Below are 17007 nucleotides of genomic sequence, written 5' to 3'. Positions count from 1 at the left end.
TTGGGGTTCAGTGTCTTGCCCAAGGACACTTCGACATGTGGACCGGGGGAGGTGGGGATCGAACCGCCAATGTCTCAAATGGAGGACAACCCACTCAACCACAGAGCCACAGTCGCCCACAGTCTACATGTCTGTCCATACTTACATAATATATGCAGTGAAGACCATTTTTCCTGTGAAACTGTATCCGTGCAGATACGCCAAGTATGCTGCATAAAGGTCCAACTATTAAGACAGCTACTGAACTGATGGAGGTTTATAAAGGTTTTTAAAAATACATAGTTTTCATTTTTCTCTTCCTGATCAGAACGATTTATCTGGGGATTTGTTTCCAACCTGTCTTATCACTTGACTTCCTGTGTTTCTTATTTTTAGCTGTCGACATGTTAGCAGATCCAAACGGCCATCAGCTCTGAATATCACGTTATTACTGAGGAATGAAAACTACACAAGAGCAGGAGCAGAGTTGAGATTATCCAGCATGTGTTTGTGTGCAATTCTCATTTTTAACTGTTAAACTTACACTTTTCTTTCATACAATGCTTTTTACCACATAAAGATACAAGGAGAAATAATGCAGAGTCAACATGTTTTTTTATTTTTCATCATTATCACCACTTCGGTTTCAATCCGTTGCTTATGAGCAGTTTAACTCTGTATTTCAGGCTGTAACCGAAATTAAAGAACTGGGGTGGGCTGCGTTGACCATATTTTGGCCCATTAAGTCAAATTAAATAATCACAATTAAAAAAAAAAGGCAACAGAAAGAATAAGACTTTGTTTACAAATCGGGCAAAAAACATGATGTGCTTTGTTTTATCCTTTGGCAGCAGTGCTTCCCTTTACTCTACCCATCAGCTGGGATGATTGGTAAACACACCCAGAAACACCAAGCATTTCATCAACAGCGTCTCAGTTTGGTTACAGTTTTCATGACGTGCGAACACAGAGCAGCGTTAATGCAAATGTACTTGCATATAAGGCGGCGTTTCACTAAACCGTTTGCCTCGATTCATTAAAAAAAAAGATGCAGAAGTAAAAATCCTCACATTCGACCTCGAGCTGCGATGGAAAGCACGGCTCCGGTCGAAGAAGCATCAGGGTTTATTTTATTCCATAAAAAAAGAGAAGGGAATGACAAACAACAGGAGGAAAACAGCCACAGCAGCACATGGTGTTTCAGAAGAGCAGTGACAAGAAAGAAAAAAGAGAGACGGCAGAGGACTGAGGAGGTGTGTTAAGAGTAAAATAAGATGGTGATGAGGCGAAACTAATTCATTGCCAGTTGGAACAGGGTTGGATGTTTCTGACAGCCTGACAATCAGATGAGTGAGTCAACTCCAGCTGTTTGGTAGATTAAGTTTGATCTCACCTTAATAAAGCATCTCAAAAGGAGTTACTTCCAAGCTTCAGCCATGCAAAATACCCCCTGACATGATGGTTGGGGAAACACTGAAGTCAAAAAACCAAAATGGCGTTCAACAGTGCTCTCACCCACCAAACCCTGCTACACCTAAACACCAACACCATTCTAGCCACACCTCCTTCTCTTTCTTGTTCTCGGCCTCTTCACCCAGCTCAACAGGGCGCTCAGTAGCGATAGTGGTCTGGTTTGAAGGGCCCCTCTGAGGGCAGACCGAGGTACTTGGCCTGCTTGTCTGACAGTTTGGTCAGCTTCACCCCCAGTTTGTCCAGGTGGGCGGCTGCCACCTGCTCATCCAACTGTTGAGACATAAGAGAGAAACAGGAGTGAGCACATTTCCTGTTAGAGAAAATAACAATGTCATATTTTGCATTTACACATTTCTTGCTTTACATATTTTATTTGTTGGTTGTGTTTTAAGTGCCTGACGCCATCTAGAGGGCTGTGATTGCTTATTACAAAGTATGGATCGTCCTCTCGTTTGTTATCCAACTATAAAAGCAGGGAAACTGTTTGTCCAATCTACTTCACACTTGGCAGGTGTATTGCTGAGGACCAAAGGAAGTTCAGTATCCAATGTGGTGCGATGTTGCCAGATAGTGGTTCTATAACAATAAACTTCCAGTTTCGGCCTCTAACTCTTGAACTTTCAATGTGAAAAACAATTTTCCCCCCGATTCTTCAAGTCCAGACGAATCTATCCATATAAGCCTCACGGAGATCGCCTTTCCACCATTCTGAGTTGTGTCCAAATTTCTTTTAGCTGCTCCTACAATTTTTTATCAATCATCATTAAACATCTCTGACCATCCCAAGAACCGTTCATCCAAGGACTTCACACTTGGCAGGTGTTCTGCTCATGACCCAAGGGAGTTCAGTGTTCAATGTGAAGTCGACTGGATGAGGGGTTCCTGAGAACGCTGCAAGCAGCACGCCCAGGGGTCAAACAATCATTTATTACCTTTTAAAATTCAAGACATCATTTCACAAGCTCAAAAATCATTTTGATCCTATTTGAGTCTAAACATTTCTGTCCACCGCTGATGGAGCGTTTCAGAGTAGCCTTAATGTAGTTGACATGTGATCCAGTTGTTTAAGAACACTCTTTATTCTGTTCGACATGGAGGAGTAATTTAGTGAATAATGAGGATTTGTGGAAGTAAGTGCGTCACGGTGGATGTTCTGAGGAATAACTCCGCTCCTTCAAAGTTCAATAACCTCTCTTGGCCTTTTCCTCTTAAGAACCAAATAAATCTTTGCCATTGCCAGCTGCAATCTGTTCCCCGTCTCGTTTGTGTATCACAGCGCAAAATTCCTTAATCCTGCTCTGCCCTTTATACTGCGCATTGTAAAAAAGACTCCACATCTGGGATTTACTGCTTTAATTTTCCTTCTGTGGTTTTCAGGGTTAAGTGAAATATACTTCATGGCAGGATCACTGTAAACGAAAGACACTAATAGGCACCACATGAGCCCGTCCTCAAAACAAATTGATTTCAGACAAATTACGCCCTCCATTTCAAAGCCGCACAGCTTGATCTACATCTTAACGTACATGTATATCCGTACCATCCTCTGGCTACAACCCTGAATACTGAACAGACATCTCGTGTTCAACTCCTGCATAAAAAAACCTTACCTCCGACTGCAAAGGTACATTTTTTTTTATTACCTCAAAACTCATCTCGTCCTGCAACTGTTGGAGGTCTTAGCTACAGTAACAGGCTGACTACTGCTCGGCACATGACAGCGAGATTATGAGGATTTAAATTAATTATGCCGACTGAAGACTATGCAAAATTGCTGCCATTGAGTAGTGTTTTTTTTTAATGGTTCAAGAACTATAGTGAAGAGACCAGCCAGTGAAAATACACTGTATCACTAATATAGGAACTGATGATGTGTATTATCATAGTGTGGCTACTGACCTTCTTGGGCAAGAAGTAGACTCCAATGGGGTATTTGGCAGTGTTTGTCCACAACTCGATCTGAGCCAGAACCTACAGGAAAGAACAGGTAATGACACACTGATTAAGCAGACTGGATGCAGCTAGAGTGTCATTAAGGTAGTAATCGATCCAGCCATGTTGCTGTTCTGAAATATCACGTAGCACATGATACACATTACTGCATGTATTACAGCCATCTTCTGTCTCCTCCGGCTCACAAAAACTCACAGTACCTGATTGGTGAAGGAGTTGCTCATGACAAAGGATGGGTGTCCCATGGCACAGCCAAGGTTGACAAGTCTGCCCTCAGCCAGGATAATGATGTGACGGCCACTCTTCAAACGGTAGCGATCGACCTGAGGAGGACGAGGAGGAGGATTAAGGTTTCTGTGACTCCGACTGATGTTGGCCGAGCAGAAGATGAAACCAAGATAACAGATGCCAGACTCTTCCATCTCATGCTGCCTGATACTTATATTCAAAGTGAACGTTAACCATGTTAAGTCCGTTTACGTTTACGTACCTGAGGCTTGACGTTGATCTTCTCAGCAGCATTCTCGATGAGCCAGCTCATGTCGATCTCACAGTCAAAGTGTCCGATGTTACAAACGATGGCATCGTCCTTCATGTTCTCAAAGTGACTGAAGGAAACAAACACACACACACAAACACACATTACCATGCAGCTTGCTATTGTGCAAAGGTAGACATCTTTATACATATTTATGTGTTATGAGTGTTATAATAAAACACTTTCAACACAAATTAAAGCAGCATTTCAGTTTCAGTAGAATCATCCAAGTTGGTCAAACTTACTGTCCCAGGATGATCTCACTGCAGCCGGTGGTGGTGACAAAGATGTTTCCTTCGCTAGAAGCCTCGTCCATGGTGGTCACCTCATAACCTACAGAGCAACAGAAGGAGAGGAGTTTATAACGTGGACTGCAAATACTTTGATGGCTCTGGAACAGATTGCTGATTCTCAAATAATGGTTGGAGGTTTGAAGAAAGGGCAGAGTCTTTATGCTGTGCTGAGCTAAACCGTGGTGGTTTGTCTTTAAAATGACAACAGCTGCTCGACCTTTAAAGGTCTGTCCATCTTAGTGAGCCGGAGATGAGGTCGTTGCTGGCTTAACTCCCCTCGCGATACAAATCGTAATACAACGCACAAATTAAAAACACTTAAATTCACACAAAAAGAAATCATAAAGGTAAAATAAAAATATTCTGTTTAAGCCCAGAGATTAAGCTCAGCCCTAGTCTAAAGCAGCAAGAACAGCTCCTCCGGGCTCCGTAGCACAGCTTGACCAGAGCGGACAGACAAAGATAAATTGAGTATCATCTACGAATATGATTTTGTAAAATGCAAGGTTTATTTGGCAACACAGGGGTTTGTCACAAGTTCATTAAAAAGGTGAAAAGAAATGGCATCACCATTGCATCCCAACTGCAGATTATAGAGGTTTTGCACAATATAACACCCACCTTCCATGGCAGCCTGCAGGGCGTTGATGGGATCGATCTCGGTGACGATGACGCGAGCTCCGAAAGCACGCAGAGCCTGGACGCAGCCTTTGCCTACATCACCATAGCCGGCAACCACAGCAACTTTACCAGCAATCATCACATCAGTGGCTCTCTTGATACCGTCGATCAGGCTCTCCCTGCAGCCGTACAGGTTGTCAAACTTACTCTGCAATGAGGGAGAGAGAAAATATGTCATTCAACTGGATGTCAAGCAAGAGAGACAGGTTCTTTCTCCCATAGATTTCCATAAGTCAGAGCTTTCTCATGATCTGTAGTTCATATGGAAGTTTTTAATTGGACTTTTCTTCAGCAGAGGGGAGGGATTTATGGATCATGCTACAAATTTGTGGATTAGCTTTTGTGGGATACTATTTTTAACTATTACCAACAAAAAACACAACTCACATAAGTTAAGAGCCATTTAAATCAGCTATATAGTTATTTGGGCTGTGTTAAAAAGAAAATCTACTCAATCTTCATTTACATGATCCAACATCGATTCATTGAATCTTGACATGGATGTGGATCGGTACAGGAGGCTGCAGTGGGTTCACTTTTAAGGCTCTACTGCAGATGTTTGCATCACATAAAACAATACGATCTGAAGAATCACTGGTGACAACCATGTGATGCTAGCTCGTCAGAATGGGGGCGAAATAACGCTCCAAAGTTCAGCTACATTTTAGGAGGGAGGGAAAACTGTCATGGCCATTTTCAGGGTGTATGGCTTAGGGTATGTACACTGTATCTGCACTAAAGAAAGCACTATTACACTGCTGTAGCACTGCTGTAGCGTGCTAATGTTAAATAAAATAAGAAGAATAATAATGAAATTGCTTTAAGGTCAATTTCAATAATGCATCAGGTTAAAAATGTACAAAAAGTTACAGTATTAGGTCTGAGAACCTCTTTCATACCCAAGCAAAGTGGCATCTGAACTGAAATATAACTAATCAAATCAACACTTAAGTGAGTCAAAACTGGACCTTGTGAATCCGATCAATCCGTATTTCAGTAGCTGCATCAAGCTGTAATTATTATTGTACTGTAAATGTTTCATTCGATACAAAAAGGGCAGAGATTGTTTCAAGGTGTTTCAATGTCTACTGTGTAAAAAGGTTTACAAGACATTTTGAATCCTACAAGAAAGCCAAGACATACTCAACTGTGAGGTTGCACTTCTAATAAAAGGTGGTATTTTACACATTGGTTAAACTTACAGGGATCCTATTCACACCACAGGATGATGCCAAAGAGGATTATAGGCCGCGGGTGCTTACCTTTGTGACAGAGTCGTTGACGTTGATTGCGGGCATTTTCAGCTCGCCCTTTTTCAACATCTTGTACAGGTTGTGGACACCTGTAGTGGTCTCCTCTGACACGCCACGGATACCTGGAAACAAATTATAATGGAAAATATAAATACAGACAGGGACTACATTATAACTTGTGAGTTGGGCATCTATGGTTTAACTTAACACTTGTGCTTAAAGAGCATGTTAATACAAATACACAATGTGTGTTTAATTGTTGGTGGAGGGTATCACTCCAAACCCTCAATTTGTAGCCTAGTCTCAGTGCAGACTTCCACTCTCTCTGCCACCTTATGACACAGCTGCAACGCCTCAAGGGGCATTAAATCAAAAATGTTACCACTTTAACATGAGACAGCATCTAGTGAGAAATGTTCGAGAGGAAACGGCTCCAAAATAAAGAACTAACGATCTTGGGAAACTAAAGTTCATGTATAAATCTTTTCGCAACCTTTTTCAGGGTCTATACAGCTTTTGCAAAAATTTCAAAGGCACCCAAATGCTAAAAAACAACTTAATGTAATTAATCTATACCCACAGCAATCAATTGTTTATATTACGAGCTGTTCATATTTAGGTTTACATGAGTGACTGTGTCGATGAAACGCAGGATTATGTTGGAAATGAAACATTTTCCAAGCTTTCAAGACTTTGAATAACCCTGTAAAAATCAAACTTATGCAACATAAATGAAGTTTCCCTTCTGCCTGATTTTGTCAGACCTCTGCTGCCCTCTAGTGTCCAGAACTCTACAGCTTGAACATTGACTTTAATTAAAGTAATAAATCCAGATGTTGCTGTGTATTTCTCCCCTGTTCCCTAATTTAGAAGAACCGTACCAGTATAAGTGTATTTGAACCATGAAGTGCCATCAGTGCCCACACGTCTAACCTTTGTTTACATGACTCATGGGGAGCGTGACTTCGGGGAAGCTGGAGGATTTAACAGTTTTTGTTCTTTTGTCATCTCCCACTCAAGCGGTGGCCATGGGGTCTCAAAAAGCGCAGCTGCATGCCATTAACAGTAAGCTACGCTGTGTTGTCTTTTTGTTTTGTTTGTTTTTATAGGTTCTGTACTTTCAATACCATCAAATGTGTAATTAATGGAGATCTAATAGTTCTAAAAACATGTGGTATCTCATAATAAACAGTGTGTAAACAAACCAACCTGCCAGAAGTTTGGGATACTTTGTGTGGACCATGTTGGTGAGGTCTCCTCCATCGTCCAGGATCATGTTGAGGGGCTGACCATCTTTGAAGTACAGAGTCTGTTCGATGCACCAAATGTACTCCTCATCGGTCTCACCTTTCCACGCATACACTACACAAAGAAAGACATATTTGCTTAGGTGCTTTCTTTCTGAGAGCCAGGTAAGACTGCTGAGTCTCAGTGCAGACTACCACCGGTCAATAGCAATATCTATCCATCTATCTATCTACCTCAGTCCTTATTATTGCAGGTCTTTCTAACTGATCCATGAAAGAGTCGCTGTGGCTGCAGGTTTTCATTCCAACCAAGCGAGATCACACCTGCTTCAGTGTGTTGACAATAAAATTGGTGCAGACACAATGACTTTACTGCCATAAACCTCCCAAATGGAGGCTTACCTCATCGTTTTCCCAAAAACACTTAAGCACAAGGGTGGCATTTTAGATGGAACTACACTGGAGACCATTACTGAAGAGCTTGTATGCGAGTGAGAAATACCGGTCCAGACATGCTCTTTAAAAACCAAAACAGCCACAATTACAAACCCACCTAAAACATGTAGTTAAATGGAAAGCAAGCTAGAAAATCATAAAACACAGATGGTTGCTGAGGTCATTTTACGATTCACTTTCCAAACAAACAGAAGTGGCATGTGTTACCTGGAACACCAGTCTTGGCGATGGCGGAAGCAGCGTGATCCTGAGTGGAGAAGATGTTACAGCTCGACCACTGGACCTGAGGAGGAAGAGAGTGCATCAGAGGGAGGAAAAGTGAGACAACTCCCAGAGAGCATCTGACTTTCTTACTTACCTTTGCATCAAAACTAATTTGGTGTCAAATAATAGATTAAAGGCTTACAAGTCATGCCAGTCTAAAATAACAACAGGTTGTGCATTAGTATAGTTTAAGGTCTACCTGGTCAGGTTATACGCGTTTCATGAGTAACTTAACAACCTCACGGCTTCAGTACACTTAACTGTTGGTGGTGAGAATCACCCCGAGTCCTCAGTGTGTTGAGTCTCAGTGCAGACTACCACCAATCTCTCTCTGCCACCTTATGACACAGCTGCAACACGACAGTTGGGCTGCAACGCCTCAAGGGGCATTTAAGGAGATGTACTCTACATTCACAACATTAACATAGCAGCAAACAAATATTTTTTGTGTATACAACAGAGTAATGTCATTCTGCGCAGAGGATGTCTTTCCTGTGTGTGTGTGTATGTTACTGCACATGCTGATTCTGTCACTTTCAGACTAAATACTGTCATGTGATTATATATTCATATTCTTTATTTTACAAACTAACAAAGTTCTTTAAAGCGAGTCATTTGGTGCCTTTAACGTCACATATAAATTAAAGACGGGTTCCTGTTGATATGAGTCACCTGCAGACAGAAGCACCTCTCTCTCTTCCTTCTTCTCCGTTTAGCGATTATTATAACTCTCCGCTTCCCGCTGAATACTCGGATGAACTCGGTGTTTCCAGTTATGCATCGGTTCCGTTCTGTGCTTTTAAAGTTATTTCAAGAGTGTTGCGGGGAGGGAGCGGAGAGAAGCAACACAGTCTCTCAGAGCCCAGAGATGAGAGGACATGGTCTGCCTCAACGGCCACAAATGAACCTCCTGTTTATTGCTTTTGTCAAGTTTTGTGAAAGGCGAAGGGGGAAAGCGAGCGGATAACTTTTATAGAGTCTCAGTACAAGCCACCATCACGGCAAACGACAGCAACAAGGGTTGAGAAAACGTATCATGACAGAGCTACACTGAGGGCTGATTTGGTACATGCCGGAAAAGGCAACAGCAGCCTCAGGGCTGTGTAGAGGATGAATTAAAACAGTGGAAGAGACTTTTTCGATTACCCAGGTTTTCAGGTAATCGAACAATTGTGCCCATCCCTACTAGACAGCATAAAAACCTTTATTTTTACCAAGACTTAAGTGATGTGCTTAGCCCCATTTCATTTTATTGTTAAACAAAATGACCAGAGAACATCTGGAGACAAGTATTTTATAATTAAATGTTATATTTATTTTATTATTATACCACCAATATAAGTTATCAAACTCTATAAATTACAGAATAATTACAACAGAATTGAATGAATACCCTTTGCACAGTGAAAACACACTCTACTGCCATCTTGTGTCCAAAACTCTCCACTGCAGCTTGAAGAAATGGTCACAAGTAAATCTAAATCCTGTCCAGATGCATGTAAGGGCGCACTCTTACTGTCCTTCTGGCCGGGGCCAAAACCGGTTTTTCAGCTAAAGCCTAGTACCTTTAAGCAGTGTGAGTGCACCCGTTCTGCGCATAACTGCGGCCAGCGGGCCGTCCACGTCCCGCTTGAAAGAAGTGGGCTTTTGTAGAGCCGTTTGCACATGTAAGAGCACGAGCGTGCGCACGTGTACGAGCACGAGCGCGAGCCCTGCGGCAGTAGCGTTATGTCCGCCTGTTCGGACATGTAAATAGAAGGACGGACCATGCGCGGACATTTAACAACAACAACAATGGCGGTGAAAGGTTCACGTTGGTGTGATGCGGAGGTGGAGTGTTTACTGCAGATTTGGTCGGATGAAAATATTCAAAAACAGTCGACAAGACGCACAAAAACTCCGATGTCTGTGGAAAGATTTGTAAACAAAGCCACACACACGCGATCAATGCATGTGACATGTTACGGCGTGATGGCGTATGGACAGCAAGAAGCATTGGCCGGCCCTGGCAGTGTGAGTACAAACGGGGCTGGGGCGCGGGGGGAGAGGGAGGGGGGACCCTAAAGGCTTTTATTTATTTTGCTGATTCTCAGGGTGCCAGTTACCACAGGGTGAAATCAGTCTTGGTCAAACAGATTAAAGAAAGAAGAAAAAAACATGATGATAACAGAACACACGGGATTTGAGGTAGACGGGGGGAGAGAGAAAATCCCAGACTCACAGACGGTTCAGATAAATGGATCGATAACTTGTCCCCTCGCGGTAACTAATGCTGTAGTGCACTTTAGCAAGGCATAAAAAAGCAGAGGTTATACTGGGCAAAAGAAGGCTGCTGGCTAGATGCATTGTGTGATGTTCAGCTCTACCAATCCATCAAAAATCATGAAAATAATTTAATATCCACTTGGTAAATTGAAGTGTTCAGCTTGACAAGAAAGTTAAGTTTTAACTTGAAGTTTTGGAAACTTTGAATCACGCGTCACAACGTGTTGACGCACCAGAAATACTGGATTACCTGTAATCTCTGTAAGAAAGTTTTTTTTCCTCTCAGAGTAGAGGATGACTTAAATAAATGGATTGTCCTGAGCACCTCCAAGACCAAGGAGCTGGTCATAGACTTCAGCAGGAAAGCCAAAACTGACACTCAACCCCTATTCATGGGGGGGAAACGGGTGGAAAGGGTAACGGATTTCCAGTTTCTTGGCGTGCACATACAGGAGGACTTAACTTGGAACAACACCACAATCACCATCAAGAAAGCACAACAGAGACTGCACGTCCTGAGAGTTCTCAGGACTAAACATCTGACTCAGAACTTTTGGTGTTGTTCTATCGTTGCTCCATAGAAAGCATCCTGACTTACTGCATGTGTGTGTGGTTTGCCAGCTGCACAGTGGCTGACCGAAAAGCCCTCCAAAGGGTTGTTAACAGCCTAAAAGATCATTGGTTGCTCACTGGAAGAACTGTACAGCTCTCTTAGTAGGGCTAAAAACATCCTCAGGGATTCGTCCAACCCAGGTCACCAACACTTTGAATTATTGCCAATTATTATTGCCAGGCAGACGTTTCAGGTCTCTACATTCTCGGACTAACAGACTAAAGAACAGTTTTATCCAAAAGCTATAACAGTGCTGAACACCGCAAATACGTTTACCTATGATGGTACATGATGAGCTTTGCTCAGGGTCTCTGCAATCTACTGTTTTTTGTTTTGTCTCCTTAAGCTGCTACTCTGTGTGTGTGTGTGTGTGTGTGTGTGTGTGTGTGTGTGTGTTAGAGTGTGTGTGTGTGTGTGTGTGTGTGTGTGCTGGTGTGTAAGCTTGTCGTTTTAAATGTGTCTTTTAAAGGTCGAGCCTATTCTTTTGATGCTTTTAATGTTAAATTATTTCTGCACTTTAAGGGATTGTACTGTAAATTATGTTGTATGTTATGTTGTGCTGGTACAATGACAAAGACAAGTCGTTCAATATATGAATTATCTAAATCTGTTGCTATTCTTTACAAAACAAGGGATTAGTTGAATAAGAAATGTTTGCATATATTGTATTGTTCACTTATAACGCCATATACTGTATGTCATATTGTGTTGAAGTCTGGGGAAATGTATTTAAAACAGATAGACCCTTTAATTAAACTTAAGAGTTTAGAATAATAAATAATGCTGGTTATCGTGAATCTACTAACCAGTTGTTTATCGAGTCATGTACCTTAAAATGTTTAGATACTGTGTATTTAAAAACAATGGTAATAAAAACGTTTGTTTCTATTCAATACAATTTGCTAAATCTCCCCAAGCATCGTTTTCTGCATTATATGGTCTGTAAAAAGGGTTTTCATATCAGAAAATGTAATATAGTCTTTAATATAGCATTGAGATAGATACCGCTGTCGCTGTAATAGGCCAAAATCGATAAATCAGCCGGGCTCCAATTATGCTTTATATGAATGAAGAAACCAAAAGGGACAAAGACTAACTGCGACCAAACAGATCTGGTAGTGAGTGTTTTGTCTTCTAGAAAAGTTTAACTGGACTCGAAAATGTACAACCAAGAGACGTCAGATGAGCGGAAACAAAGTCCAGTCTCCAAACAATCTAATAGACCTCTGTTCAGTTTCTGCATCTGTAATGGTCATTTCCTAAAATGTCATGTAAAACTCTTGGTTTTGAAAATCACAACTGCACAAATCACAGCACCTGGAAGCCTTAGACATTTGATAGGGCGCACTCACACTGTCCTTCCGCACTGCGACCCGGGCTTTAGGGTACTTGTCCCCCCTCCCTCTCCCCCCGCGCCCCAGCCCCGTTTGTACTCACACTGCCTGGGCCTCGGCCAATGCTTCTTGCTGTCCATACGTCATCACGCCGTAACACGTCACACGCATTGATCGCGCGTGTGTGGCTTTGTTTACTTTTCATCGACCAAATCTGCAGTAAACACTCCACCTCCGCATCACACCAACGTGAACCTTTCACCGCCATTGTTGTTGTTGTTAAATGTCCGCGCATGGTCCGTCCTTCTATTTACTATGTCCGAACAGGCGGACATACTGCTACTGCCGTAGGGCTCGTGCACGTGCTCGTACATGTGCAAACGGCTCCGCTAAAGCCCACCTCTTTCAAGGGGCTGTTATGCGCGGAGCGGGTGCACTCACACTGCTTAAAGGTACAAGGCTTTAGCTGAAAAACCGGTTTTTGGCCCGGGACAGAACGACAGTGTGAGTGCGTCCTGAGAGCATTTTGTGGTGCGTTGCATCAAGAGTGATTTTAATAAATCAGCATCAAATCCAGTTTTTGGGGAAGTTTTGAAAACCACACTAATTTAGTTCCTCTGCACCCTCTGTTGCTGCTACGGTTCTCAAATCTTTAGAAAGCAAGAGATTGATCAGTACAACAAGGTTGTCACGATACCAGAATTTTAAACCGCGATACCATTCGAGCACTAAACACAAATCACCACAGATTTATTCTCTTCTCCACTGTTTCATCTTTGCAGCATCAAGTTCAAAGTCTGATTGTAGATCTGCTTGTTTTCTAACGTTGGTACTTTCGAGATGAACAATGCAGAGCAATGCAGAAATCCCATTGTAATGAAAGCTGTGGTATTGAGGCATCAATACTTTTGACAACCTTAAATACAACTTACCTGATTAAAAATATTTAAGTTCATACCAGGCTTGGGCAGTATCAGGGTATTAAAGTATTTTAAAAATCCCTATGGTTTGATTTTCAATTCTGCGGTGATGTATTGAAGTGCACAGTAACGCTGGGCTTTCACATCTGAGAATTCCTCATTGAAATGTTTTTTTCAAGATGTTTATTTTTTAACTAAAATAAGTTGTATTGGACTCCTTTAAGAAATAACTCAGTGTGAAGGTTGTGTGCATAACGTTATGGTAAAGGTGTGAAGTCAAAGACAAAGACAGTGAGCGTGTAACTCAGGTATGAAGTTAGTTAACTTGTTGGTGAATATATGCTCCAACTCCAAAGGAATGTCTTGCTTGCTGACAGCTAGCTGATTAAAGTGCAGGGTTAGCTTTGCTCAGCAGCACCCCTAAGGCTCACTTAAATGTCAGGAAGGTAAAAAAAATGTGATCGGTGGATGCTCCCTCTCAAAGAAAAAACATTATTAAGAAGGTAGTAAAAGTCACCTCTGCGCCGAGGGCGGTGAGGGTCTCGATGAGCACGGCGGTCTGCAGGGTCATGTGAAGGCAACCGGCAATACGGGCGCCCTTCAGTGGCTTAGTCTGACCGTACATCTCACGCATCTTCATCAGACCGGGCATCTCATTCTCGGCAATGTCGATGGCCTTGCGCCCCCAGTCGGCCAGGCTGATGTCAGCTAAGAGAAAAAAGGGAGAGAGAGAGAAACATGAATATTACAATAAACATTCTCGTCAATCCTCGAGCTTCAGGTAAACATCAGGGTGCAGGGTGGAAGTCCCAAAGTACAATCCACTCTCCACCTCGACTACAGAGGCTGCAGTCTGTGCAAACAAGTCTCCGGGCTAACTGCACCTAACCAGCACTGGCCTGAATGACCAGCCAGAGACAGGTGTAGGAATACACAGTTCACTCTGAGGTCACAGGAGAGACTGAACTAAACCACCACTATCACTAGATGTGAATCATTGATTAGTTTTGCATTGCTACATGGAAAGAGCACCAATATTGAGGTTCAAATCCCATCCAAAACCACCAATAAATGGTACAGTACTACTACCTGAAGTACAGTTATTCAAGGGGTACAGGTGATCTAAATAAACTTTGTGCTTACAGCTCAAATCAGGACAGTCGTTTGAAAAGAGAACAAAGTCAGACCCGTGGGTGTGTGTTGTACAGATCTTTTGAAACCAAGGCACATGTGTGCACATGCAAATGTAGCTTATCTATTAATGTTAAGTAAGAAAAATTTAAAAACAATTTCTATTATTGCACAACATATATAAATTCAAGGACTGTCAATATAAGATATATGTATCCATGTATGCCTATTTTCAAAAACGTGCAGGTTTGGGAAAGGTTAGAACCAGGTGTGTTAGTGCAGGAAGAAACCTAAAACACAGAAACAGGATTAGGCACCTCTGGCCTAAACTGAGAAGACACTCCACTGCATGTAGTCAATGTAGAATATGTGGACTTTGCCCCAGAGCTATCTGTTATCACGCTATGGTGCAACTTCATCTGCTTCAAACCAGCTGCTTCACAGCACGCAACAAGTGTCACGTTAAGCAAATAATGATTGCAGCGCAACAAGTGCAGTTGTTTTAATGGATATTTACACCCTGACATGTCCTACGTTGCATGCAATCTTAATTAATTACGTTATTCATTTCTAATGCAAAATAGTTAACACTTGCATTTATTTCCCTTCTACATTTCTGGAGCCAAACAAAGACCTGAATAAATCTAAAACATTATGTTTTCCTGATACATGCAGCATTTATTCAAAAGCATTTTGCTCTCAAAGCTATTACACAGGGACACCACGTGTAGCCCCGGCATTACTACGGTATGTAAGTTGCACTGTCTGTGCCTGTTCCTGTCACTTATGTATAAACTGGCGGCGAGGCGCTAAGCATCACGGGAAATGTAGTTTGCAAACACTGTTACCGCATAAGGAAGCGACGACTCCAGCTTCGCTAATAAACTACAATATCCAGAGGATGTGGACGTCGTCTCTGTTCACAGAGAAGCCCATGCTCGGAGCTAGTACGACTGTTACATGTCGATTCATTCCCAGATTTAAACAAACTGAGCAAACTGCGAGTGTAGAAAAGAACATTTACACGCAAAAAGCTAGAAATTACCGCAGCTAACAACACTTAAACACTGCTAACTGAAAATAACGACACTGAAATTAATAAATCATATCAAGCATCGCGTTAGCAGTGACGCAAGAGACGTTATAAATCCTGAAATTAGCAACAATATATATATTTAAGAGCCAATCAGGGTTAAACGATTAACGTTAGCTTTTAATCCGTTAAATTAGCCGACGTGCACGTTAGTCGCGCCCCCATTTTACGAAGTGAATCTTGACCGTTAATAACGGTTGAAATGATAAGTGGCGATACTGACCAACTTTGAAGGGAAGTTTCTCAGACATGGTTCTTTTCTGGTGTTTTGTTTTGGGCCGGTTGAGTGTAGCAGCAGCCTAGCCGACAGACAGAGGCAGAGAGGGAGGGACGGGAACTTGACGGCTCGGTTTTATCACCGAAGCCACATTCAAACTAGTTTACACAAGGGGGCGGTTACACCTCGGATCCACTCTGGCTTCTCATTGGCTACTCGAGGCAGCTGCCGCCCCGCTTGTGAGGGATTTGATTGGATGACTGTTAGGACATTCAGCCAATGATATCGCGAGAAGCAGTGAGGGGGCGTGACTGTTTGGAACAAGTTCTGTCTGGACTTTTCCCATTTGAAGCTATTCTGGTGAAACATTTAGCAAATAGATATCACCATGAAACTTACCCAGTTCATTCAAGATTCAGGAAACTTTATTTTATCTTAGCTTTAATTATCGTGCTACAGTTTCAATACAAAGGTGGGAAAGGATCAGAGCGACAATAAGCATAAAAACATAAATCAAATCAAAATAAAGCTAACATCAAATAAGTCAAACAATAACTAAATGTTGAGTGCAACAGACATTGTGGTTAAAGGTAGGTTTATACAATATGCAACAATACGCAGAGTGCAGTTTAGCAGCATATGAAATAAAATAAGTACAAACTAAATAAGTGAGAAGGAGCGATAAGTGATAACAGTGTTTAAGTGTAGCAGCATTTCTTACTGAACTCAGTTACAGTACAAATCAATAAAGTGATGCAGTGGTGATATAAAGTGATATAAAGTGATGCAGTGATGATATAAAGTGATATAAAGTGATGCAGTGATGATATAAAGTGATGCAGTGATGAAATAAAGTGATATAAAGTGATGCAGTGATGATATAAAGTGATATAAAGTGATGCAGTGATGATATAAAGTGATGCAGTGATGATATAAAGTGATATAAAGTGATGCAGTGATGAAATAAAGTGATGCAGTGATGATATAAAGTGATATAAAGTGATGCAGTGATGAAATAAAGTGATGCAGTGATGAAATAAAGTGATGCAGTGATGATATAAAGTGATATAAAGTGATGCAGTGATGATATAAAGTGGTGCAGTGATGATATAAAGTGATGCAGTGATGATATAAAGTGATATAAAGTGATGCAGTGATGATATAAAGTGATGCAGTGATGATATAAAGTGATATAAAGTGATGCAGTGATGATATAAAGTGATATAAAGTGATGCAGTGATGATATAAAGTGATACAAAGTGATGCAGTGATGATATAAAGTGATGCAGTGATGATA

General features: G+C 41.6%; 1 protein-coding gene across 1 annotated transcript; it reads right to left on the bottom strand.

Moving 5' to 3' along the window:
• Window positions 1–577: 577 nt before the first annotated feature.
• ahcy (adenosylhomocysteinase) lies at window positions 578–15849 on the bottom strand. Its single transcript, XM_083939400.1, has 11 exons — window positions 15717–15849; window positions 13787–13977; window positions 8081–8156; window positions 7380–7532; window positions 6180–6292; window positions 4858–5065; window positions 4189–4276; window positions 3896–4013; window positions 3606–3728; window positions 3352–3423; window positions 578–1722 (listed from the first exon to the last, which is right to left on the bottom strand). The coding sequence occupies exons 1-11, from the start codon at window positions 15742–15744 to the stop codon at window positions 1591–1593; spliced, it is 1302 nt and encodes a 433-aa protein (XP_083795526.1). The 5' UTR covers window positions 15745–15849; the 3' UTR covers window positions 578–1590.
• Between the last annotated feature and the right edge of the window lie 1158 nt (window positions 15850–17007).

Source organism: Echiichthys vipera (assembly GCF_963691815.1).
Source record: "Echiichthys vipera genome assembly, chromosome: X".
In the NCBI taxonomy this organism is placed as follows: domain Eukaryota; kingdom Metazoa; phylum Chordata; class Actinopteri; order Perciformes; family Trachinidae; genus Echiichthys; species Echiichthys vipera.
Note: the sequence above shows the minus strand (reverse complement) of the source record. Positions and strands in the feature narration are given on the sequence as shown.

What these genes read in the sequence shown, in the direction of transcription:
- ahcy (XM_083939400.1), bottom strand. Translation starts at nt 15,744, where the DNA reads ATGTCTGAGAAACTTCCCTTCAAAGTTG. An exon ending in TCAACGACTCTGTCACAAAG is followed by an intron (nt 5,066 to 6,179) that starts GTAAGCACCCGC and finishes CCCTCATTGCAG; the next exon opens with AGTAAGTTTGACAACCTGTA. An exon ending in TCTACTTCTTGCCCAAGAAG is followed by an intron (nt 1,723 to 3,351) that starts GTCAGTAGCCAC and finishes ATGTCTCAACAG; the next exon opens with TTGGATGAGCAGGTGGCAGC.